Source organism: Solenopsis invicta, chromosome 5, assembly GCF_016802725.1.
Source record: "Solenopsis invicta isolate M01_SB chromosome 5, UNIL_Sinv_3.0, whole genome shotgun sequence".
In the NCBI taxonomy this organism is placed as follows: Eukaryota; Metazoa; Arthropoda; class Insecta; order Hymenoptera; family Formicidae; genus Solenopsis; species Solenopsis invicta.
The window spans coordinates 10,628,625-10,656,133 of record NC_052668.1 but is presented as its reverse complement, the minus strand read 5'-3'; the positions used below and the strand labels follow the sequence as shown (position 1 = coordinate 10,656,133).

Below are 27,509 nucleotides of genomic sequence, written 5' to 3'. Positions count from 1 at the left end.
ATTTGAGTCCTTCCTAAATGGCAGTAGGTTTTATGTATATCTTCTATTAGTTTCTTACTTAGCTTTTCTGATAACATAATTTTTTCTTTTCTTTTAATCTTCCTGTAGTAAACTCCGTTTTTCCATGTCAGTTTGTTTTTCTTTTTTTTTTGTAGATCTAGATATGTGTTTTGATCATTTTGTATGTCTTCGAGTTTGATTAAATTTACTATTTTCAGAAATTCATCTGTATTTTCGTAAGGTTCTAGGACCGGATTTCTGCTTAAACAGTCTGCCTCCTGGTTTGTTTTTCCTGGGTTATATTTTATTTTAAAATTATATTGTGATAGGTAATATGTCAAGTCACCTAATTCTTCATCCGTCCTAGCCTTCAAATTCATATTTTCCAGAGGTTTATGATCCGAGTATACCGTAAACTCTTTTCCCATGAGCCAGTGTTGCCAGTATTTTACGGCTTCTTTGATTGCCAAACATTCAAGGTATATTGCCTTTTTTTTCTTTTGGGCTTCTGTTACTTTTTTTGAAAAGTAAGCCACTGGCTTACTCACTCCATTCTTATCTTTTTGTTTCAACACCGCTCCCACTCCTATGATGCATGCATCTGTGTAGATATCAATTGGAACATCTGGATCAAATATTTTTAAGACCGGTTCAGAGCACAGCCATGACTTTATCTTGTCAAAAGATTCTTGGCATTCCTTTGACCAGTTGAATTGTATTTCTTTTCTAAACAGGTTATGTAGTGGTTCTAGTGTAACTGCAATATGTGGTATGAATTTGTGATGAAAATTTACTTTACCTAAAAATTGACGTACATTCTTCCTTGTTGCTGGCACTGGGAAGTTTTTGACTGCAATTAAGTAATCTTTTAATGGTTTGACTGAATTATTCTCTATTATGTGGCCTAAATATTTTGCCTGATTATTTGCAAATGTGCATTTTGAAAATTTTAGTCTAAAATCTTCCTTCAAGATTGCCTCCAATAGTCTTGATAGATGTACCATATGTTCTGCAAAAGTTTTTGAAAATATTATGATATCATCTATAAAATTTACTACAAAACTAGCAAGTTTATATTTTCTTATTATGTTGCTTAATATTCTCTGAAAAATTGCTGGTGCTGTCTTTAATCCGAATGGGAGGCAAGTCCATTGAAAATGGCCCTCCTGTGTTACGAATGCAGTTTTGTGTCTATCTTGGATCTTCAGAGGAATTGACCAAAATGCTGAGTTAATGTCCAGCGTTGTAAAATATTCGCAGTTCACTGTTTTCACCATCAAATCTTCACCCCGTGGAAAAGGTTGTGATTGAGGGACAACGATTTTATTAAGTTCTCTAAAATCTATGCATAGTCTTGATTTTCTGTTATCTTCTTTTTTGTATGCCAGAGTAACTGGGGCAGTGAATGGGCTATATGAATCTTCAATCAGACCCTCTTCTAACAATTTTGTTACTTGATTTTCTATTTCTTTTCTGTCTTCAATTGTGCATCTGTAAGGGCGTTTACAACAGTATTTCTCTACTATTAAGTCAATATGAGCCTCATAATCTCTTACCCTACCGACATCGTATTTATCTTTAGCAAATACTGATTTATATTTGCTTATTAATTTATCAATTTCAGATTGCTGATATAAATCTAAATGGTTTATTAAAGCTTGAAATTCATCCGCATTTATATGTTCATTGAAGTTTACTTCACCTTTTTCTTGTTTTAATATCTCAGAATGTAGTAAATTTTCTTCTTTCTGTTTGTCATTTGGTATATTAGAAATTTTGGTATTTGTTTCAATTGTATTTTGAATACTTATTTTTTTTTCCATGTCACCTGAGAATTCAGGAATATTGACATTTTTATTCTCATCTTGATTTTTATTTTGTATTATTTCCAGATTTTCATTTTGGATTAATTTGAAATTTTTTATGCAATCCAAACCAATAAGAAAATCATAATTGAAATTTTCATTGTCCACAACAAAGACGTTCATGATCCTCTCCATATTGTAGATTTTTATTTTTAAAGTAACCGTACCTTTTGTTTTGTTTACACCATTAATAGTTTTCAAGTTTACTATTTGTACATTACTCATATCTTTCTGTTTTATCTTCAATAATTTTGCATTAATTATTGATACATTTGAGCCTGAATCATAAATTCCTGAAACTTCTAAGATGTCATTCAATAGTAACTTGACCTTAATTAATGGTGATATTTCTAGTTTTTTGGGTTTTCCTTGTTTAATTCTATTTCCAATTCTGAGTTATTCACTGTTTTCAGTAGATCTGTCTTTTTATTTTTTTCACTTTTTTCTCTAAACCAACAACTTGATTCAGGATGAAAACGCTTACCTTTCTTTGCATCCTCACATATTTGGCATGGTTTTTTTTCCTCAGACTTTTTTGACTTGTTATCAGAGTAAACTTTTCCTTTTTTCTCAACAAGGTGTTGTAATCTGCTTATTTCGTTGTATAAATCTTGAGTTTCTTGCAAAGTTTCTCTGTCAATTTTGTCAGATATATAATTTGGCAAGCCAATTGCTATGAGATCTATCATTGTTTCCTTATCTATCGACTTCCTTACTTGCAATAGTAGTTTTTCTTTCTTCAGAGCGTAATCAAGTAAAGGGCCTGTTTGATATTTAAATGCAAAAGCGTATCTAATTGGAGACCAGCCTTTATTCCCAAAAGTTTCACAAAAATTCTTTTTCCATTCGCTCCAATCAGATTCTACTGTGAACTTTAAAATCATACAACTGTACCAGTCTGCACTAGATTTTTCAAGGAAAAACTTTAAGATTTCAATTTTTTTTCTATTCTCTTCTATCATACAGCGTTCACACTCTTTTTGAAATTCATTTATCCACTGGTTTGCATTTGAATTTTTTCCATCAAATTTCTCTATCATAAAATCTTTAGCTATTTTGCTCAAGTTTTGTACTTCTGATTTTTTTTGTTTATTTTCTAAAACTTCCTCTAGTAATTTTTTTATTGTTTCATCTGACATACTTTGTGTCGTTTTTTTTATTTCTTTTTTTGTAATCTCTTCTAAATAATAGTCTTCAAATAGTAAATTGCCATCTTCATCCAAATATACTTTTGATAAATTTGCTGTTAAAGTAATCCAGACTTTTCTAAATTGATTTCTCTTTTTCAGAGTGTTCTTGACTCTTCCAAATATTTGTGATGTTATTAATTCTTTGTGTAGATTTATATTTTGTAACTCATCTGGTATTGCAAACGTGCGCCCATCTGGTGCCAATTGAGTTTAGGCACAGTATTGTTGTCTTCCCATCTGATGATCCTCTCATCATAAAGTCAAACCTTAGTTTGTCCATTTTGCCGAAATATCCGCAAAAATGTTGTTTTGTAATATGTCTTTACTATCCAATTGGGAGATTGGGAGGTTAGAGCAAAAACTTAATTGCGTTTCCCTGTGAAAACAAAAGTTCTATTTACACTATGTACAGGGTGTTGCGTTCACATACATGTCGGTCTAACTGGTTGCCTATTCATACAGGCGCGCATGGTGGTACACAACTGCGTACGCTTTGTCACGTCGGCAATATCTTACCGACATGTCGAAGCGTACGCAGTTGTGTACCACCATGCGCGCCTGTACGAATAGGCAACCAGTTAGACCGACATGTATGTGAACGCAACACCCTGTACAAAGTTATTTCCTACATTAATTTCCTTCATTCATACCTGTGAAAACAAAAGAAACAACATTTACAGCTTTTACTTTCGGTATATTTTCTATAAGAATTTATTTAGATAAATTTCCACACTTTCTAAAAACACGTGCTTTTTCTCCTTCTCTCCAGGTACGCTCTCCAGTGCCTCCTATGTCACCGTCTAGTGACTCTCTATCGGTAACGTGGCAAATTCAAATCCTTTAAGAAAAGTATCGACACCCGTATAATTGTGTCGTGATTTTCTTTATAAATTAATAAAGTGAGAAACGATTCTTCAAATTGTTTAGGTGTCGGATTAATATTACGTATAGCATGGCTTCTAATTTGTCCAAAAAAATTTTCCAGAGGATCTTGATTGCAATAACGCGTGTTAAATTTATGAAAATTATATTGATCATGAAGTACTTTCCAAAGTTTTTCAAAACCGTTAACCGTAAATAACCAGTTTGTTAAAGATGGTACTGATTTAAAAATTACGCGCGATCCTTTCTCTACATATGACATTTTATATAATTTATTCTTCGCACTCACCCAGAACGCATGATGTTTACTATTTTCGGTTACTGAGCATCGCAGTTCATTGCTGTTATCACTTTTGTCATCACCGTTCACAGAATCGAACAAGTTATTAAAAAAATCGACAACTTCCAACGTTGCTAATCCTTCTTCTTCATTGATGTTGATTTCTTCATTATCTACAGTTATAGTTACTGCAACATATACAGGCACATATATTTACGTATAAATTTTTTTACATTATCCTTGAAAAAATAATAAACATAGTTGTAGTTGTTGTCATATTGATCAAATTTACATCATTTTTTGGCCATGCTTAGATTAATATGAAGTCAAAATAATACATTTTAACTTATGCTTTCCTTGAGTAAATAAAATAATTTTATCTTGTTCATAATCTTAATGTTTATTTTTATTATAAACACTTACCTTTCGCTCTTGTAAACGTTTCTATTACACTGGCCATCGTATCGCTCAGAACTTGTACTGCATGCTTTACACGCATCTTTTTTATTTTATGTTCGAGAATATATTCGGGTGTAACTTTTTTAAAATGTGGACGGGTTACGTGTAATGTTTTATCCATAATCCATGCGCTTTTTATTATCTCCCACGATGCTATTTTTCCCACAATATCATTTATTACTTCCATGGCCAAGTCTTTTGTCAATAAATTATTCCTAATGCCTTTGACAAGATGTGGTGGGTCGAATAATGGAATAACTTCATTATCTCCTATTTCAAAAGTTTCACCTAGTTACAAAATGAACACACAAGTATATGTAAACATTAACAGAAATGCATTTTAATGCTGCTTGCATAAATGCTATTGTTATATCCGATAGATTGTACAATTTGTTCTTTCTTGTGTGTGTGTGTGTGTGTGTGTGTGTGCGTGTGTGTGTGCGTGTGTGTGTCTGTGTGTGTGTGTGTGTGTGCGTGCGTATACGCATGTACGTCTGTATATATTTTCTTACGTTCTGGTCTATTCTTCGATTTTCGTTTTCTGTTAGTAGCTGATATTAATTCTTTTATTGCAGCAACATTTGAAGATCCTTGGTCACAGATACTGGCGACAATGTGGAAGCTTACTTGTTTTAATTTTAGTATGTGTTCTTTAATACATCTAACTAATTGCGCGGTATTCGTCTGCTTATTACAAAAATTGAATGAAATAGGCATTTTCCAACCTGAATATAATCCTCGTAACATAAAAACTAAAGAATGATCAGCGAATTTTTGTGTACGATTGTTACCCCAATCCTCAAACCCACATATGATATCCTTTCGGCGATCATATGTAAGTTTGGATTGAATTGATACCTCGTCCCACATAGGCCTAGTTTACACTGAGCACTTGATACGCATACTAACTCGTAAGTTTCTATTAATTTATCTTACTGTCGACAATGCGTGTATACATAATACATATATTTAATTATCTTGATTCATATTGTACCAACTTAATATACTATTTTTTAAATTTATTGCCGAAATTAAGATAATTTAATAGAATATTACTAGTTAGTACGCGTATTAAGTGCTCGGTGTAAACAAGGTCATAAGAACGCACACCTTCTCCTTGTCAGACATCTTTGGAGCTATACTACTTAAATGTCTTAGGATGAAGGGGTTCAATCCAGGGCTCAGAGGTATTTTATGTAACACCGATTGTAAAGTTTGTATAGACGGAATTTGTTTAAAAATTGTTCTTAAAGAAGTGTAAGCATGCTTCCCCATTGTCTTATATAAAGTTAATGCAAACGCTTTGTGTTTTGCATTATATCGTTGTCCCTGGAAAATATTCAATGGTTTAAAATATATATTTAATATTCAAGTTAAGACATACAAGTGCAAAATTATGCATAATACATGCAATAATAATTTTATAGTATTAATATTATACATATGTGTTTTTTTTTTAATATGGAAAAATAGTATTTTTGTATTAACATTTGATTCACTGATAATTACAATTTAATTCATTATATATTTTTGCGTTTGTTTTGATCCAATATTATATGTTATCTTCGCGCATATTATAAATACGCTCGTATTATATTAATATTTTTATACTGTACTTATCCTTTAATTTAGATGTTAATGACATCTATCATGCAAATATAGTTATATTAGCAAAAAGCAAAGAAAGATTCATATGTACAAGTGTAATTTGCACATGTATTATACATATATACAAAACAATATTAATATAAAGGAAAACATATTTTGACAATCATCCCATTCATTTCCATCACATCAAATCACAGCAAATCCCATTTCATTCTATATCACATGTAGTGCTAACTTACGTGTAGTATCATATCACGTATATTATGCCTGATTGCATAATTCTTAGCTGTTTTCTTTGTATTTTCTATATATCCTTTTTCTACAGCTTGATTCCCTTGAATTCCAAAATTGGTCTTTTTACCAATTTTGGAGTAAAAATGTTTCAATTTAAAAAAATATATATAAAAAAATTTTTAAAATAAGTTTTACTTCTAATTAAATTTATGCAGAGTTGAGTAGTTACTAATTAAAGAATTAAATAATAAAGTTAAAAATAATTTTTAGAAGTTTTATAATTTTTAACTTGGTTAATTTTAATTGATTTAATTTTTCATAAATTGATTATTTTTTAAACATAATTTACTTTAGTTTATTACCATTTTTCCTAGATTAAAAAATTATACAAAAAAAAAATTTAAAGAAAAGTACATTCCCATATAAAAACAGTATTTGTCATTTTATATAAACTTAAGATACAAATAAAATTTATTTAATGTAAAATTGTGTATTAAATTTGTTTGATAATCCATGTTATACAATAAATGTTTTGAGTAATTCAACTTTCAAAATTTATGAATTCCTAATGTATTATAATATAAATAACATCTTTCAAAATTAACTGAAGTTAATTTAATTTTAACATAATTTTTAACAATTTAGTTTTTGTTCATGTAACTTTTAACGTAAATTTTGCAAACCATGAATTTTAACTTAACTTAGTTTAAAAAATACATTAACTTGCTCAACCCTGGACTTATACAACAAAAAATCAAAATTTTATTATACTAATATATACGAGGTGTGTTCAAAAAGTATCGCGAATTTTGTGTTTTTTCAAAAATTATTTATTTATTCATGAATATCTATTTTGTCCCCTTCAAAGTAATCCCCATGAGATATTATACACTTGTGCCAACGGTTTTTCCAATCTTCGAAGCACTTCAAAAAATCATTTTTTTTTATCTTGTTCAGCTCCTCCTTCGATGCCGTCTTTATCTCGTCAAGCGTAGCGTAACGTCGTCCTTTCATGGGCCTCTTCAGTTTAGGGAACAAGAAAAAGTCACAGGGGGCCAGATCTGGGGAATACGGTGGCTGCGGCATCATTAGTGTGTTGTTTTTGGCCAAAAAGTCGCGCACAAGCAACGATGTGTGAGCAGGGGCGTTATCGTGGTGCAAAAGCCAATTTTTGTTCTTCCACAAATCCGGGCGTTTCTGGCGGATTGCTTCGCGCAAATTGCGCATAACTTGCAGGTAATATTCCTTATTGACCGTTCTACCCTGTGGCAAGAACTCATGATGCACCACGCCCCTGCAATCGAAGAAAACTGTCAGCAAAACTTTCACATTCGACCGAACTTGGCGCGCTTTTTTCGGTCTTGGTTCGTGCGGCAGCTTCCATTGAGATGATTGAGCTTTGGTTTCCACGTCATAATCATAAACCCACGATTCGTCACCAGTTATGACCCTCTGGAGCAAATTTGGGTCGTCGCGGACAGAGTCCAACATCTCATTAGCAATGTTCATGCGATGCTGTTTTTGGTCGCAATTGAGCAATTTTGGTACGAATTTCGCGGCGACCCGTCTCATGCCCAAATCATTGATAAAAATCGAATGGCACGAGCCGATATGTTTAGGTCCTTAGCAACTTCTCTAACGGTGATTCGACGATTGGCCAATACCATTTTCTCCACTTCATTAATTTTTTCGTCTGTTGTTGAAGTGCTCGGGCGTCCGGCACGCTCTTCGTCGTTCACATCTTCTCGGCCTTCTGAGAACATTTTGTACCACCGATAAACGTTGCTTCGGTCCAAGGTAGCTTCTCCGTATGCCACAGTCAACATTCGGAATGCATCCGCGCACTTAATTTCGTTTTTCACACAAAATTTGATACAGGTTCTTTGATCCATTTTTTTGAATAGGTAAAAATCGAAGACGATCCAAAACACGTGCAAGCAAAGCAGCTGTCAACAATTAAGTGAACATTCAAAATGGCCGAGCTTGTCGGCATAAGTGAGAGACATGAGTACCAACATAACGCCACAAAAAGATCGAAATTCGAATATACGTAACCCGCGAAAATTCAAAATTCGCGATACTTTTTGAACACACCTCGTAAACAGCAAACCTCTGGTGCACAATGTAAATTTTTTATTATCATTTCCATAAAAATTCTTTGCGTATTTGATAGATCTGCTGTTAAATTTTCCCATTTATTTTTGTGACGCAATTGCTTTATTTTTTTACGCTGTAGGTGGATATATTTTTTCTTCTTATGTAATAATTTCTGCATATTTCGAATATTTTTCTTTATTAGTTGTTTAGGATATTGTGTAGTAGGTTCTTTTCGTTGAGTTTCTTCTTCTGCTACTTCATCAATTGGCATTAAATTAGATTCGCATCTAACATTTTCCGTGATCTGTACATTGTAATTACTATTGCATGGCTCATCTATTTCTATTGTTGCATTTGTATTAGAAACTGCAAATTCCTCTAGATTATTATTATTATTACAAGGTTCTTCATTTATTTCTAATGATAAATTTGTATTTGGAATTGCGAATTCTTTTAAAATTCGCCGTTTTGTGTAATCACAAATTAGATCATCGGAAAAATGCAGAGTGCAAATTCTTAATTTATCCAATCTTTTCTTTGATGCATCTGTAACAGAAATAAAAGTTATGTACATTAATTCATGTACATACTACACGTATGTCTTTAGTTACTCTGTAGTTACAAAAATCGGTTATGAAAGTAAGACTTGGATTCTATATATGTTCTCCCTGTTAATTCTGTTCTGTATAAACTTACTGATTAAATCAATTCTTTGGATTGCTCTTAACCAACTTTCCCTTCTTCGCACATCTTTTGGAAATATGTACAATGGAATTTGTTTATTCGATGTGCACTTGGGCACGCAACATTTATAAACCATGACGATCTGAAAAGTATTTGATAATAAAATAAAGATCAAAGAAAAGCACTCTTCGTATTATGCAATATAAGTAGAAAATAATTTTGTCCTGTAATCCTTAATTTTGTTCTGTAGTCCTTATTATGAATGTCACAAATCGTCACAAAGCACACATTAACACCAATAAATACACACAAATTTTACACACAATTATAGAATCACAAATAAATAATCGTTTCGTGGCCGCACGTGGTCGTCGAAGTCGTTTCGCGCGATTTATAGATTTAGCGGTTTACGATTTCAGTTTGTAGGCAAAACGGAAAGGGAGGTAAGGAGAGAGCAAATTGTGCTGCCACCTGGGACATCCACCCAGTAATCAAAGCTCGGTCGCCATACAATTCGCGGAGTTTGGACCCCCTGCTAAAAACTACGATTTACGGTCAGCATTGATTTTCTGTTACCATTTAAAAAAAACTGCTGCAGCATCGCATCGAATGCTTGTCGAAGCTTACGATGAGCATGCTCTTGGTAAATCACAGTGCTTTGAGTGATTTAAAAAATTCAAAAGTGGCAATTTTGACGTGAGAAACAAAGAAGACCACCGAGGAAGGGTGTTATCTATTATGAGCTGCTAAAACTTGGCAAAATCGTTAATACTAAACGCTACCAAAACAAATGATGGATTTGAACCAAGCATTGCGTGAAAAACGACCAGAATATCAAAAGAGGCAACACAAAGTAATTTTGCTTCATGATAATGCACCATCGCGCACAGCAAAACCAGTCAAGGAAACGATTGAGGTGTTTAGTTGGCAAATATTTTTGCATGCGGCTTACTCATCAGATTTGGCTTCATCCGATTACTATTTATTTGCATCAATGGGACACGCACTTGTTGAGCAGCGCTTCACTTCTTACAAAAATGTACAAAATTGGTTTAATGATTGATTTGCCTCAAAAGAGAAACAGTTTTTTTATCGTGACATCCACAAATTGCCAGAAAGATAGAAAAAGCGTGTAGCTAGCAATGGGTAATACTTTCAATAAAATATTTTTTACCATTTTCATACAATAAATGTGTATTTTCTATAAAAAAATTCCAGTTTCATATTTACATTAAGCCGCTGCCTGTTACTCGCTGGGGAATGTGTTGCGTATTTGTGAGAGAGACCGATGGTCGTTCGTGCAGTCGACTTTACGTTGATGTAACCAATTGTGGCGTCAGTGCAATTATTATTAATTATAGCAGCAGTATAATGTTGATAGACTTTGCGTTTCGCAATGTTCTGTGTTGCTAATTTGCGGACTATTAAGTATTAATCCCGTTTGTACCTATTGAGATATTTATGTAAAATTTATATATTAATTATATATTTTTGCCATTCCTTACGTTGACAATATTTCGGAAAAATTTTAAAAACTTTTTAAGCATGATTCCAACGTCCACATATCTCAAACAACTTCAAATAAATTAAATGGGTAAATTTAATGAGAGCTCAAAAAGATCAACTTTCGACTGGCTCTCAATCAAATGTCGTTTATAAAATAAACTGCAAAGATTGCGAAGCCTTATATGTGAGATAAACGGACAGATTTTTAAATACTAGAATCATGGAACTTAGGAAACATATCAACAGAAACACGGTACAGCATTCTGTTATTATAGATTATAGAATTAGCTTATCACATGAATTTGACTTAAGGAATTAAGTTGAAATTTTAGACAGGGAAAAAATTGTTTAAAAGAGACTTATATCAGAAATGATTTATATCCAGAATCAAAAACGGCCTTTAAATTTGCAGACAGACATAGATCTTTTAGATCCATTATATACAGAGTTGTTTACTAGTGCTTGACGTTTCTATCTCTTACTTCTCTTTGGATTTACTATTTATTTATTATATTTTCACTGTCAGCTTCATTATATCGCTTAGTTTTCTGTAACCGTTCGTTCTACTCACATCGCTATTACTTTGTACATTTGCCTCGTATAAGTTAATCTATCTCAGCAAAATTCTTTTCTGTGCATGTCAGTTTTGCTTTCTTTTTTTATTTTTTTACGTAGCGCTATTCTTAAAAAAATATCGTACATAATTGTTTTAGTATGACTATTCAAAAAGTTTTTTATACAATAACGTGGACCATAATGTATCACATTGGTTACAATTGTACTACATCATTTTAGACTGCCAATTTTTGCACTTGCGCTACACAAGTCTGATTATCAACTATTGCATATAGAACGAAGTCATAATTTTACACTGTAAATAATCCGAATCAAGGCTCGAAACGGTTGTAATAACAATTGCTTGCTAATACATTAATTTTTACATCTTGTATTGGCTCTTATAGCAAATTATATCTGGATTTACTTCTTCAGTGTCTTTCCTATTTTAACATTAATAAAAGATGAAATTAATTAAAGTAAACTATTGACGTATATGAAACATAATAACAACAACGTATATTATTTCAATGCTGTTTTTATTACTATTTTGCATACCGATTGCATAGACGATACATAATATTATTTATCGTCTGGTATGCAAAATATTTCCTGGAATTCTACTTTTTAACGTTTAACAACACAAAGTCACATTGATAAACAGACTATATTTTGCATACTAAACGATAATTAACATATTTCTTGGAAATCTATTGTGTAACGTTTAAGCTATTTGCGCAAAATCTATTCGCACGGTAAATAAATTTATGTAATTGCTTCTTTTGAGTCATACAAATATGTTCGAGAAAGTATTATTTCCAGTTTTATTTGTGACGTCAATCAATCGCCATTCTCTAGTTCTATTATTTGTCATTTGGTAGGGATTCTATTTCAAAGTTTCGCCTAATTCCGCGTTTGTTTTGTATTCGATTCTTAGTCCTTCTGTTTTTTTTTAAGATCCAATTCGTGCACTATTCGACGTTGAATTTCATTTTGGTTGTGGCCGCTTTTAAAAAATACACCTTATTTAGCCTTCTTTGAAATAGACGTCGGGCGGTAAAGCGACTGGTTTAACTCCAGGAGAAACGGCGATAGAAAACTTTGAACAAAAAACCTGTATCTTTTACCGAGTATCATTTCTTTTTTGTTGGGTTTAAGACTAAATTTGGGAGCATTTCTAACGCGGGAGATGTCGCTACAATAAACGATACAACGTGAAAAAGATATCAAATACAGAATGCAGAATAAACTATATAGTTTATCGTAAGTATATCATAATTTATCGTGCGTACATAATTACACGATTATTAAACAATTATTAAATTAAATAAATGTAAATCCTATTTTTAGTAAACATAATTCTATAGCTTACCCTAATTTTCACAATTGAATGGCGTTTATTTTAGAAGCATTTAATCATTTTTTAAATGACAGAATTACTTCTTAAAATTGATTAGAATATATAGAAAGATTACAGCATTCTCACTTTGTTTTAAATAAATTATATTCTTATCGCGTAATACGAAAAGAATAATTAAACAGGCACTTAAATGATTTATCAAAACATTTTACGAAACTGTATCACGAGAGATAAAATAAATGAAAGATATACGAGACACGTATATAGCATGCTAACGTTTCATCGTTGGATACATTGTCCTCCTCATCTTATTGGTACAACACAAAACAATTAAACGACCGATTCCTCCCTTACGAAAATGGACTATTAGTAAAGCTATTAATAAAACTATTCGTAAAGCTTTACTAATAAAACTATTAGAAAAGCTATTAATAAAACTAAGTTTTTTCGCGGATTATTGAACTATTTACACAGAACTATTAAAAAATTATTTGAGCCCAATAGTCGCTACAATTTATATAGTCATATAAAATATGTATTGATAAATCAATAAATTAAACGTAATAAATTATAGTTTCCAAAAAATATTTCTTTTTTTTCGCTCAAAAGGATTAAATAACAATTAAATCTGAATTAAACATTTATGTACAAGATTTAATAACAATACAAATTGTTATTTTTACATGTAAAAATATAAAATTTTATGTGGAACAGCGAACTACATACACATTATATTCGAAAAAAAACGAGAGCGAAATTCGTCTCGAGGTTACAACAACTAGTTCTCAAAAGTTTCACTGAAGTGCGATTTAAAATGATGATCACGGTGGCGCCTAGATATAATGCCTGTGGCCGCACTCGATTCACGAGAAAATCCCCCGTGACAAGACCACCTAGTGGAAGCCGCGCAAGCCGCGAAAGCGCGAAGACTGGCGTCGCGAAAAAGCTTTGAGACCATAGACATAGTACAAAGTCTATGTTTGAGACTCAAAACCAAAGCAAATCGCTCGATTTTTGAAAACACCGTAATATGTTTTTACGTGTAAAATAAATATTAATAATTGAATGTCTTGGATTTTAACCGTATTCGGTATTTCTGAAATGATTTATAAATGTTTTTCATTTCATAAATAATATACGTTTTCAATAAACCTTTAATTAGCTATACCAAATGTGTATAAAATACGTTTATTATTCGTTTAAATATTGCTGCAATAAAAATGTATAAATATAATTTACGCTTAAACTTTTATTAACATATTTAAAAAGTATACCTGGATATTAAATCCTATTTTTGATACGTTATTTAAAGGGACAACTTTTACAAATCATAACATATTTAAGAAACGTTTAATTAGTATATGATAATATTTTATAGTATTTTTATACGTGTTATAAACGTAAATACATTTCTGGCATTTTATAAACCATTTTTCAACGTATAAAATACGTTCCGTATTATATATACATAATAAGAACGATTATTATAAACGTATATTGCACTAATGTATAAAAACCGTTTTACCTATATACATATCTGCCACATACCTATACCTGTTTTATACCATACTTGCGTTTAATAAACATTTAAAACAATCTAGTTCTTATTGGGTTTATTATGAATAGTCGACTAATAATCATTTATATATTAACTATTAAAAGTAGTGTGCTGGTGATTATTCCAAATAACCTGATTATGAAATCAATAATCATTCCATAAAAGAACTATTGGGGAATGATTATTGCAAATAATCTCATTATGAAATCAATAATCACTCATTCAAAAACTATTAGGAAATGATTATTGCGAATAATCCAATCATTAGATGCTACATATTCACTATTAGAGAATGAATAATCACTATTGTAAGTCAATAGTGATTATTGCCTTTCCAATAGTTCATTTCCGTAAGGGCTCTACGCCTTGTAAAGTAAAAGTACTTATTATGGAATACCTTCATAACTATGTCCCCTATTTGGAACAGTATGGTAAATATAAAGATAAAAAAAAGTATGTATTTCTAACAAATATAAAAATATTAAATTTATAAACATTTTTATACCCAAATTTTAAAAATATTAGTTGATTTATGGAATTTTAAAATTAAAAAAAAATGTTTAATTGTAGGCGCCTAGAGAATCGCAGAAATTTCCTTTTAAGTAATGGAAAATCAGCATAAGTCACGACTATTCTTTCATGCACAAAAACAAACTAAAATTATTTTAGACTACATCTTTGAGATATTAGTGGTTTAAGTATAAGTCGTAGATATTATTTCGACCAATATTTCATTTATTTCGATAACATTTTTTTTTTAATTACTCTTCCACATTGTGTACACAAATTTTTTTAATGTCCCCCGTGATGGAACAGTTTAAAGATGCGTTTCAAGTTTACGAACACGTCATTACTGTATATGCCGCTTATGAAACACGCTCACGAAAGTTATTAATCACGACATTTTTCGCTTCATTATTAGTTTTATTTGTCCAAAACAATTAATAATTAATTTTTAAAATCTTAATATTGTAATTACTGGTAAGTATACGCAATTTCTATATATGAACTGAAAATGAAAAACATAACCTATGTATCAGTGTATCAGTAAATCTCTTGAAGCTTTGGATCTTATGTTTTTGAACTTGTATTTATAGTGAAATAATTGAAAATGAATAAGCTGAGAAAAAATAATAATGAAAAAGCAAAAACAAGAAACAAAACACCAGGAGAGCTAAAAAAGAGAGTCTCGAAAAGAGTAGTGAGAGTGAGAGAAAAATCTTAAAATACAAATTTGTTTCTATCAAAGAAGACAATATTATTAATACAAGAAATAAGAAAAAAGAAAAGAGAAAAAATTATGCTTGTAATGCTCTTAAGAAAGCTGTCCATTTAGTTGAAGGGGGACAATCTATTCGGAAAGCTGCATGCATGGAGTTTCTGCTACGTTGAATGACTACAGGAAACTTTTGCGAATATATAGTTTTATTTTTTTATCTTTGGTTGATGACAGACAATGTGCAATTACCAATACTTCTGTATTTGGATGGTCATTCATCGTACGTCACTATATCTCTTGTATTATTTTGTCGAGAAAAACAGATAAAACTAATCGCTCTTTATCCAAACGCTACACATATAATGCAACCTTTAGACATTGCAGTATTTCATCCATTTAAGGACATTTAAAAAAAACAGTACCAAAATGGAAAACAGAAAATAATATTTCAAGATTGACAAAAGAGAGAGAGAGAGAGCATTTTCCTAGTGTTCTTAAAAAAACTTTGAATTCATTTACGGAGAAAAACAAGTTGTTCAAAGTGGCTTTAGAATAGACTAGAGACCCTATAACAAAGAGTCGTGCCATGCAAAAGCCATTGGTTTGTTAGATATTGGCAACTCCTGCTCATATTTGAATTACGCTCACCTTACTATTAACGTAAACATTATGTTCTAACAGTACCAATAATAAATAAACATTTCAGAAGACTAAATATTGTATTTATTTTATGTAAAACATTAAAATCAAATATACACTGAAAAAATTTACCAAACCTTAAACGCTTGTAAAATAAAAAATATTTATGATACAGGGGTGTTTCAAAAAAGAAATTAAAGCTTGAAACCAGTACTTTGAGAAACTTTTAATGCCGATTAAGTGGCATGATTAATTTGCTAATAGCCGATGATAGAACGAAAACTTGCAAAATCGATAAATAGAACGTGCAGTTTCTAGAGTTGTGTGGAGTGAAGCAGTTGACGTAACTCAATGAGGTAAAAAGCGCGTGAAAGTTCAAAGTTTTTCCTTCAAAATGCGATTTTGCGGAACTCGATACGATAATTTTTTGCTAAGTTATGCTAATTTGTAGAAAAGCTGTTTTTTATGAGATAATAATGAATTTATAAATTGCAATGTCGCCGTTATCAATGCAAATCACTACAATTCTGTCCAAGACATGTTGGTTTAAAAACATATCCGCGTGTGTGTGTGTGTGTGTGTGTGTGTGTTTGCATACCATAAAGATAAAGACCCCGTGGTTCGTCAATTCCACAGTATTTAAAGACTCCAAACCCTTCTTGTAAAGTGTGTGTGTGTGTGTGTGTGTGTGTGTGTGTGTGTGTGTGTGAGAACTTCACAGAGTTCTTGAAAACGAGTAGAATACGATAACGCAAGATGAAATTAAAGGACTAATAAGAAGTATGCCTCATAGTATGAATGAAGTAATACTCGCACAAGGTCATACTCAGTATTAGTGCACATGTGCGCGCACGCACATACACATACCACAAGGAGGGTTTGGAGTTTTTAAATACTGTGGAGTTGACGAACCACGGGGTTCTTATCCTTGTGGTATGCAAACACACACACACACACACACACACACACACACACACACACACACACACACGGATATGTTTTTAAACCAACAACATGTCTTGAACAGAATTGTAATGATTTGCATTGTTAACGGCGACATTGCAATTCATAATTCATTATTATCTCATAAAAAACAACTTTTCTACAAATTGGCATAACTTAGCAAAACATTATTGTATCGAGTTTTGCAAAATCGCATTTTGAAGCAAAAACTTTGAACTTTCACGCGTTTTTTACCTCATTGAGTTACGTCAACTGTTTCACTCCACACAACTCTAGAAATTGCACGTTCTATTTATCGATTTTGCAAGTTTTCGTTCTATCATCGGCTATTAACAAATTAATCATGCCACTTAAAAGTTTCTCAAAGTACTGGTTTCAAGCTTTAATTCCTTTTTTGAAACACTCCTGTATCATAAATATTTCCTGTTTTACAAACGTTTAAAGTTTGGTAAATTTTTTTTAAACCTTTAGTGCACTGCTTTTTTTGGTGGGCAGTGTATAATAAGAAATTCTTTGTATTATGTTAATTAGTATATAAAAATTAACAAAATAAAATATATATAAAAGAAAATAAGTGCACACAACTAAAATATTGCTAAAGGTACAAAACATAAATAAAAATACTTTTTTTATCACAAAATATTGCTAAAAGCACAAAAACACAATTTAAAATACACATAAAACATAAATTAAAATACCTTCTTTATCACAAAATATTACTAAAGATACAAAACATAAATTAAAATATCTTCTTTATCATAAAGTATTGCCAAATGCATAAAACATAAATTAAAATATCTTTTTTATCACAAAATATTGCCAATGACTTAAAACATATAGATTAATATAAATTTTGCATCATTTAATATTTCCTAACATTATAATAGAGTATGCATAGCCTTTGATTTGCTATTATATCGCTTGCATGCAGTACTTTTTTTATTATGAATTTTTAATCTGAACGTTGCAAATTTTTTAATAATTTAAAAATATAAATTATGACAATTTAAAATATGTTTAGCATGGACCTTTGCAAATTCTGCACTTAGAAATGCTGTCCAATTAATGTTTTGAAAATTATTAAAAAATTTACTATAATATCAAAACATTTGTTCTAATTTTATAAATATTTTAAATGTTTTGATATTAACAAAACATAATGAATGTGTTATATAACATTTTAATTGTACGAACTTTGTAAATGAAAAACGCAATGGAATTAGCGATTTTACTGATTGTATACATTTATTGCATATTGTACATGTTTTTGTAATATATTTTATAATATAACCAGCTATGTTATACAAACAGTTTAATTCTAGATGTGATAAGTTGGACATCAAATTTTTATTAAAGGGAGGAATTTCAACAGTTTCTTGTGTTTGACATGTATCATTCACAGCTTTTTTTTTGTTGTAAAGATTCGAGAAATCCTGATTGATACTGTTGATCGTCATTATCATAATTAGTAATTTTTAATATAATTTATTACATTTATTACAGAATTTATAGAATAAAAATAACTCGTAATGGTCACACTTCCAAATAATAGTATAACAGTCAGATAGGGTCCACTGGACCCTGCACAAAATCAGTCATTTGCCAGCTTTTTGAAATTTTGTCGCAAAAATTTTACTGGACATACCTTGACGTCTGTTCTTTATCATCTAATAATTTTTTTTCTAAATTAAAGTTTAACATAATAAAAATATTCAGATTAAAGAAACTGCAAAATTTGACTTTTTTTACACAAATATTCATAAAATTTTTAATTTTTGAGATAAGGTACCGAGCCGAATAAGGCCCACCTAACTTATTTTATCTTTTTTAAATTCTATTTATGAAGATATTAAAATAAACTTTGTGAGAATAAAATCTTTATTTGAATAAGTACCACAAAATACAAATACATTTCTTTAACAATATCTTTAAACAAAGAAAAACAATTTTTTTTTAAAGTTTGACATTGGGCCTTGTTATAATCTTATGTGTTTAATAAAGCCCAAATCAAGGACAAATAAAAAATAATAAAAAACTTAAAAGTTAGACAAAATTTTTATGTAATGATATTTTTTCATGATTTTTTAGTTTAAATTGAAAGTAAATTATCTTTGGAAATTATCTTTGGTATACGTCTTTAAAATTAACATTGTCTTATATCCCTTACAATCTTCTTGGGTATATCAATGGCTAAATCTACCACTCACTTAAAATAGTAATCACTTAAAATTGCACAGTATGTGAAGACGGTTGTAAAGAATATGAGTAAAATTGTCAAGTTAAATTTTTCAAGTTAAAATAATTTTTCAAGTTTTCATGTTAAATTTTTTATGTTAATTTTTCAAATTAAAAATCTGTTCAAGAAAGAACGTGGCAGAATGAACCTGATGGTTGATTTCTGCCACGTTATTTCTTGAACAGATTTCTAGTGACCCTCTGTGCTTTGTAATTTAAAGCTTTTTTTCGCGAGCTGCAAGCTGAGGAAATTTTGTGTTTAGGAGTTGATAAAAATTCTTCGAATGGCGTTTTTGAAACAGGCGACTGATTTTTATTAAAGCGTTGGACTAATGGAACGTCTTCATTATCACAGACTCTTTCAGTTGGAGTTTGATCTTCTGTCGTTGAATACTCTGTTAAAACTGATGGAGCAAAAGCAGATTCTGGTATGGCTTCAGGATTAAATGGATACAAACCCACAGCTCTAAATCCATTTATTATATTCGATTGAGTCATACATTTTGACCATACTTTTGAAAATACTATATTGAAACTTGCTTTGTTGAATTTTCTATCTGGATGCATTTTAAAAATTCCTGTTCCCAATGATGTTCAAAAGACCTATAAACTGATTTGTCAAGTGGTTGTAATTCATGGGTGGTGTTGGATGGTAAACAATAGAGTTCAATGTCGTGCTTTTCAGCGATTTCAACAATTGTATAATCAAGATGGCAAGTCGCACCGTCGAAAACAAGTAGAATTTTTCCAGCAGGTTTAAAAGAAGCAAGGTAATTTAAAAATTTTATAAAAAGCTCAGTAGTCATGAAGCCTTTTTCTGCCATGCTTATTATGCTTTCTGGTGGTAAATTATCAGTAAATTCTGGCTTTTTATGTGTTACGTCCTGCGGAGTAACGATTCTTTCCTTCGCAACCAGCGGATATTCTAATTAACGGGCGAGCGACGGTGATCTCACCCCGATCCCAAGAATACGGTGACTCTCACGGCAATAACCGGATGTCACGAATTAAGCATCTATAAATTCATCAATTAAGGAGATCTGAGGTGACACCGTTGCTCGATACCGGAAACACCCAAGATAGTAAAATCAGGGAGCTGGAAGACGCACGTGTGCATCCCTTTGAATTCTGATGCCCGCATAGCAACAAATCAAATAATTTTTTGACATTTAATGCTTCTGAGAGTTCAATTGTCAAACCTGCCGCTTTCTCGGATAACAATTACCGAGGAATGTAAAAAAGTCGTAAAAGTAAATATTGCACGTGGGTGTATTAATGAATAAAGTGATGCACACGGCCCTCGAAGGGACAAAGGGAATCATAGATGAAAAATAGTATAAATAGGTGCGTCTTCTAGCGGAGCGCGCAGTACGCAGTTCGTAGTTCGTAGTACACAGTTCACAGTCCGAATCGCAGTTCCGTGGTACCTTGCATGCCCGAGTTCTGCGACTCTCGGATCCGCGGCCTCTAACCTCGTGTGGAGCACAAATCTCGGTCGGGAAGGTACTATAGCGAAAACCGGCATATCCGGGATCTGGCGACCGTTCCCCATCGCACTCGCAATTTTGGCTGACTGGAAAGTGCTATAGTGAGAGCGGGCATATTTGGGATCTGCCAACCATTCTCCATCGCACCTGCTATCCTTTTGGCTGAATTGTTCGTCTCCCGCTGAGTCCGGCCCCAGTTTGGAGGTCTGCGGCCCGAGAGTACCACATTTGTCAACTCTAATAGTTTAACCAACAAGTATGAATAATCATATTCCACCCAAAATACACAAAAATAAGTCTCGCGCCGGAGCCCGCCACCGTCGGAATCGCAGAAACCGGAGAGCAAGAAAGCTTGCTGCGTCGCTCAATCTCCCTTCTGAAGCAACACCGTTTATCGCTAACTTATTGAAATTAGGAACATTACACAACAAACAATTCAACATCTCAATAACTTCCGGTAACACGCCCACCAATTCTTTCTCTGAACCAGTCGCTCTCGACGAAGAGGAACCGTCGACCCCCTCTGAACACGTAAATTTACTCGCTGAACCCTCTTACTCTCCAGTCGCTCTCGACGAAGAGGAACCGTCGACCCCCTCTGAACACGTAAATTTACTCGCTGAACCCTCTTACTCTCCAGTCGCTCTCGACGAAGAGGAACCGTCGACTCCCTCTGAACACGTAAATTTACTCGCTGAACCCTCTTACTCTCCAGTCGCTCTCGACAAAGAGGAACCGTCAACCCCCTCCGAACACGCAAACTCCCCCGCCTCTATTTCGAGTCAACTCACGTATAGGATCTTCCCCGATTCTCTTATCTCCCTGTTTCCACCTCCAAACCCTGAGGTTCCGGACTTCGGGGAGGACGGATTTCTGCGGAGATCTCCGAGCCCCGGGTTCCTCGATCTCGAGGAGGAGGAAGAAGCTCCCTTAGAGCCTCCGATCTTCGGATCCCACGATCTCGAGGATGGGCCTCCTCCCCCTTCTCCTGTCCCCAGCGTGGAATATCTAGACGACCTTCCACCACTTCCACCTCGTTCTTTTTTCGCTCCTGGCCCCCTCCAGTCTTTAAACGCCATCCTGTCTGTCCTCCCTTTGTGTTCCAATTCCCTCCCTCCTGGCGCATTTTCAGTCGGGCCCGACCAGTTCGATCTGGAAACCGTTCGCGCCTACCTTCCCCACCTCTCTCCTGACGAAACTATTCCCGTCTTCTTTCCCCACACGTACCCAAGTTATTACTTAGTCCCGAAATTAATGTTCCTTAATCATTTTCGCACCAATTTTGCTACGGTAACTGAAATTAGCGAATAATATTTCTAGATAAATATGGACACGATTACACATACACACGTCCGAATACTCTGTTTGTTACACTAATATAGAATATTATAAATGTAAATATATATATATATAAAATTATATATATATATATATATATATATATATATATATGTATATATAAATGTGTATACTAGTAATTGTTAACCTCGAGCTTTCTATCACGAGTCTGCGGATTTTTTTTGTATTATCAAATTGTGTTCCTTAACAGCTCTAATCTGTAATAAATTACTTTACATAGAATTAATCCTTTTTTTTTATACATATTTATCTTTCACATTTTCTTTCAATAAATCAATGACTGATTATAAGGAATTTGATTAATTTCTCCACCTCACTCATCATCCCTTGCTCTATTAAGCCAAGCACTAGGTCCGATCCCGAGGTAAAGCAATTAAATTTGCTGCCTCAAAACAGGACCGAGGGACGCGGAACACCCTGAGTGTTTGTCATTGGGCCCCCCCGCTGTGGACCCATTGACCCATATATTCTGGATTGTCGACGCGGCCTGCCTGTGCCTCGTGGGCACATTCTCAAGTTGTTACGTCTCTCCTTTCTCCCTCCATGTCTTACCTATCCTACTTCAACTCTGGACGTAACATACGTTTACCCTTAAAAATAATCATAGGTGGAATCACGTTACCTATAGCTGACACACAACCAACTACTGTGACACTTTCAGCATGTTTGCAATGAAATGAACGCGTTTAGCACCTTTTTGAGCTAAAACTGTTGATTGATGATGGAGCGTCAATCTACAACCTTTTTTGTCCACATTGAAAATCCTTTCTGGCTTATGTTTAATATTTAGCTTTATCAGAAGACTGTTAAGCTTATCAAAGTGGTCTTTTACAATAAATTTATTCAATTTTTGGGCACGAGCTTGATTAAAAAATTGTGCCTTTCTCTTTGAAATTTCAGGGTTGCGTGTGAGAAATGCTTTAAGCCATGAATTATCTGCTGTGCACTTCATAGCATTAAATGTATGAGAAATTTCATTTATTGTGCAAAATTTGTATACCTGATATTGTAACATCTTTTTAGTTATAGGTATACCAATTTCTGCCATTCGTAAAATCCGCTGTGATAAATCTTTCTCCTGTTCTGTAGTGAGAGTACTCTTCTCCAAGACGCTTTAAAGATGTGCCAGATTTTATATGATTGCGTAAGGTTCTACGAGGAATTCCATATCTTTCAGAAATATCTCTTTGTGAGAGCTTGCCCCGTTCAACTGTTTTAAAAGCTGCTTCCATAGACTCTGTGGTCCACTTAGCACGTTTCTTTTTAGTCTTGTTTATAATATCACCTACAACAAAAGTAATAAATATGACCGTCATGTATCCAGCAAAATATTAGCAAATTTTCTAGTAAGTTTAATTAAAATGTTCAGCAAATTGGCATTAATTGTATCTACATTAAGCTTAATTGTTTTGCTAACAAAACGTAACCTAACCTAATTTTTCAGGTTATCAACAAACTTTACACGGGTTGTTTTGTTACGCAAACAGATTTTGTTGTACATTTATCAACAATTTTATTGAATATAACGTTTCATTTATTTTATACATGATTTTACATAAAACTTAGTACCTTTTTGTCAATGAAATTTACAGTACGGAAATTCGTGTCTTTAGCAGATTTGTTTAAGTGGAGACATCTAATAAGACTCAGTTGCCATTTAAGTGGGCCTTATTTGATGAGTATGAAGTTTCTAAAAAATACATTTATTCTAAGAAATTCATGTATAAATTTGATGTTTTCTATAATTAGAAAGTTTAATAACATTGTAATATGTCATAATAAATTATAAAATAATGTATACTTAATAAACTTTTTAAAATACTTACGATCTATTTTAGCGGATTTTTATAAAAACGGCACAAACATACATCTTGTTACAATGTTTATTTAGCACTGAAGAAACACGCGGTTGTCAGTTTTAATGCTCTAAGTTCCTTCTTATCGGTGTTATGACACATCTTTTAAGCATGCAGTTTAGATATAAAACGCCTTCTTAAACAGTAAATTCAAAAGTGGGCCTTATTTTGTGCTGGGCCTTATTCGGCTCGGGTATCTTAATTCAACAAAAATTTAGGGGTGTATTTTCAAGATAGAATACTTTCAGATAAAAATTAGTTTTGTAAAAAGTTTGATTTTGAATGGTCTGTGCACTCTTAAAGTTATTGTGGAGTCCAAAAGACCCCTGGTAACCATTATGGGATAATAATAATTTCAGTCGTTTATTTTGTTATTCAAAAAGAATTGAATAAAAAAATAAATTTTTGCTCCTTATTCAAGATTTATTGAATAAAGGATAAGTGCTTATTCATTATTCAAAAATTACTAAATAATGTTTAAATTTTTATTCGTTATTTTCAAGTAGTAAAATAATAATTAAATTTTTATTTATTATTCACAAGTGGCTGAATAACAAATAATTTTTTATTCATTATTTATAAGAAGCTGAATAACGAATAAATTTTTATTCATTATTTACAAGGAGCCGAATAACAAATAGATTTTTATTTATCATTTACAAGTGTCTGAATAACAAGTAAATTTTTATTCATCATTCACAAGTGGTTAAATAACGAAATTTTTATTCATTATTTACAAGAGGCTAAACAACAAATAAATCTTCATTCGTCATTTATAAGAGGCTGAATAACGAATACATTTTAATTTATCATTCACAAGTAGTTGAATAATTTTTATTCATTATTTATAAGAAGCTGAATAACAAATAAGTTTTTATTTTTTATTTGTAAGAGGCTGAATAACGAATAAATTTTTATTCATCATTTATAAGAGGCAGAATAACAAATAAATTTTTATTTATTATTTACAAGATGCCAAATAACGAATAAATTTGTATTCATCAATCGTCAATCATTAAATATTAATTATGTCCATTCCTGGCGGAGATTTATAAAAACACTGAATTGTTCTCTCAAATCGCAAATAGGAGAGAGGAGGGTAAGATGACAAAGTGGGTAAGATGACGATGTGGGTAAAATGACGAAATCTTAATTTTTTCAAGTTAATAACAAACAACGAACCGCTTAATATATTAGAGACTTTAGATCGTAACAAATAATCTGTAGTAGTTTGTTTTCAATTTGTCCATAAGAATAGGTAATATAACAAAAAGTGTGTTTTGGAAGCACCTATCCATAACTTTTAGTGTTTGTTTATAAAGAATAACATAATTACAATAAATATTTTTATTTTCTCAATAAAATCACAATATTATATAGCTAAAAACATATACAATAATGTATTAATATTTTTCAATTTTTGTATTGCAATATTTTATATTTCATAAATAAACACGGCGACTGTGGATAAGATGACGAAAGTTGTGCATAGGCAAGGTAATGCATTTGTGCATTAGTTTTTTCGATCTTAACAGCATTCTGACTATATATAATATAACATAATTTTTATTGCAATATGTATCATAATGTATATCACAATTTTAATAATTTTATTTTTGTTGATTACATAAATACTTTTTGTTTTATTTACGTTTTTCTTTAACTACGTTGTAATATCAAAATAGTATAAGATTGCTATATTATAATAAATCTTTTTTATTCATAAGAGTACATTTTTACCTGTATTTGACTGTTTTTCACCTTATTCAATATTAAAAGTCATCTTATCCGCATAAGGGGTAAGATGACAAAATTGACATGTCCTAAAATAATTTAAATTTAAAAAAATGCTAGTTTATTTAACAACTTTTAATTTTTACTGATGATAAACAAGGTTTTAGTGAATCTGAAAAAAATTGATTGTTATTTTTACATTATCACAGAAATTAGCAAAAATTGATAAACCTTAAAGTCATCACCTTACTCTCCTCTCCCCTATTTTGTTTCATTTGTCACCTGCTCAGTGGGAATGACGGAATTAATAGGAATCATCCTATGTTACAATGCCCGTATAGTAAAAAAACATTTATGTTATAACCGGTTTATTGTTTAAAATTTTGTGTAGAATTTTTAAAGTACTCAAGTGTTAATTTAATATGATTGTATTGAATATTTTATTTAAAATTTTATTTGATTGTACTTGAATATTTTATTTGAAATTAATATTCAACATTTCTCAGTATTTAAATAACATAAATTATAAATATATAAACAAAACATAAAAATAATGTAACTTTAGAACATAAATTTCACTCTCTTGAATTTTGCCTATTTTTGGGAAACAGAATAGGTGATGCTTTAATTTTGTTGTCCAGTGTATAAATGTTTTAGTACTTTTTTTTACAAAATGTGATTATTTTTTATCAATTATAAAAAACAAAATTACCTTTAAAAAAAACGTGAAAAAAATGCGTCAAATATGGTGTGCTTAAATTTTTATTTTCTTCTACAGTATCCAGAACTATCTTTGTATTTTTATTGAAAAATCTTTCTACTCTATTTCAAGTAATAGTATCTTTAATTTTTCTACAAAACCCAAATGGTATAATACTATTTTTGTATTCATTGAAATGTTATTTCGATTTTAATCCAAGTGATATAAATTAAAAAAAATAATGTCTTAAAATTGTGTAATCTAATTCAACTTACGTAATATGTATTTTTTCAAAAAAAATGTATGAAATCTTTAAATTCATGCACTAATTATAAAGAGAATATGCTAGTCGTTGAAATAATTGTTTTAGTTCTAATGAAAATCTAAGTAGTAGTATTTTTGTATTTCCATTCAAAAATCTTTCTATTTAAACCCACGTGATGGTATCTTTAATTTTTTTTCAACGTAACCCTCCAAGTGATACTATGTATATATCTTTATATTTCCATTGAAAAATTTTTCTGTTTTAACTTAAGTGGATGTACTTAATTTTAAAAAGTTTCAATGAAATATAACATTTAATCTCAAAGAATTAAAGAGAAAACAGTACAATTCGGTTCCTAAGTCCATTTTCGGTAACATTGTCAATCAATAGAATACATTTAAACTTGTTCGTAATTTTTTTATTTTTTCAATATACTCTATATTTATAGAGTTATAGCAATTTTAAAACAATCTGGCGTCTGATCGTTTAAACGCTCCGGAATTGCCCAAAAATATCCAAACTAAAAGATGACGTCATGATGTTGTTGCCGAAAGCGCATAATAGAATTGTACACAGTACTCACAATCAGTATAACTCAGTATGTTCGATTTTTATTTAAGAGGATGCTATAGTGACCGAAGAACTTCCTCGACGTCGGCATTGCAGATTATTTTTCAAGGGAGATCGCTCTTTGTCTAACGCATAGATCTGTCTTTGTTTTTTGATTATTTTGCCATCTGTGAAAAGACCTATCAACTACAGTCACTGCTCTGC

General features: G+C 31.6%; 2 protein-coding genes across 4 annotated transcripts in view; one reads left to right on the top strand and one right to left on the bottom strand.

Annotated features, from left to right (window-relative positions):
• The window catches only part of LOC105207298, a 232,416-nt gene that overhangs the window by 78,168 nt on the left and 126,739 nt on the right, over window positions 1–27,509 (top strand). The gene's annotated exons all lie outside the window — the stretch shown is intronic.
• LOC120357831 lies at window positions 8,569–13,221 on the bottom strand. Its single transcript, XM_039449524.1, has 3 exons — window positions 10,530–13,221; window positions 9,312–9,441; window positions 8,569–9,161 (listed from the first exon to the last, which is right to left on the bottom strand). Exons 2-3 carry the CDS (start codon window positions 9,433–9,435, stop codon window positions 8,584–8,586), a joined length of 702 nt encoding a protein of 233 aa, XP_039305458.1. The 5' UTR covers window positions 9,436–9,441; window positions 10,530–13,221; the 3' UTR covers window positions 8,569–8,583.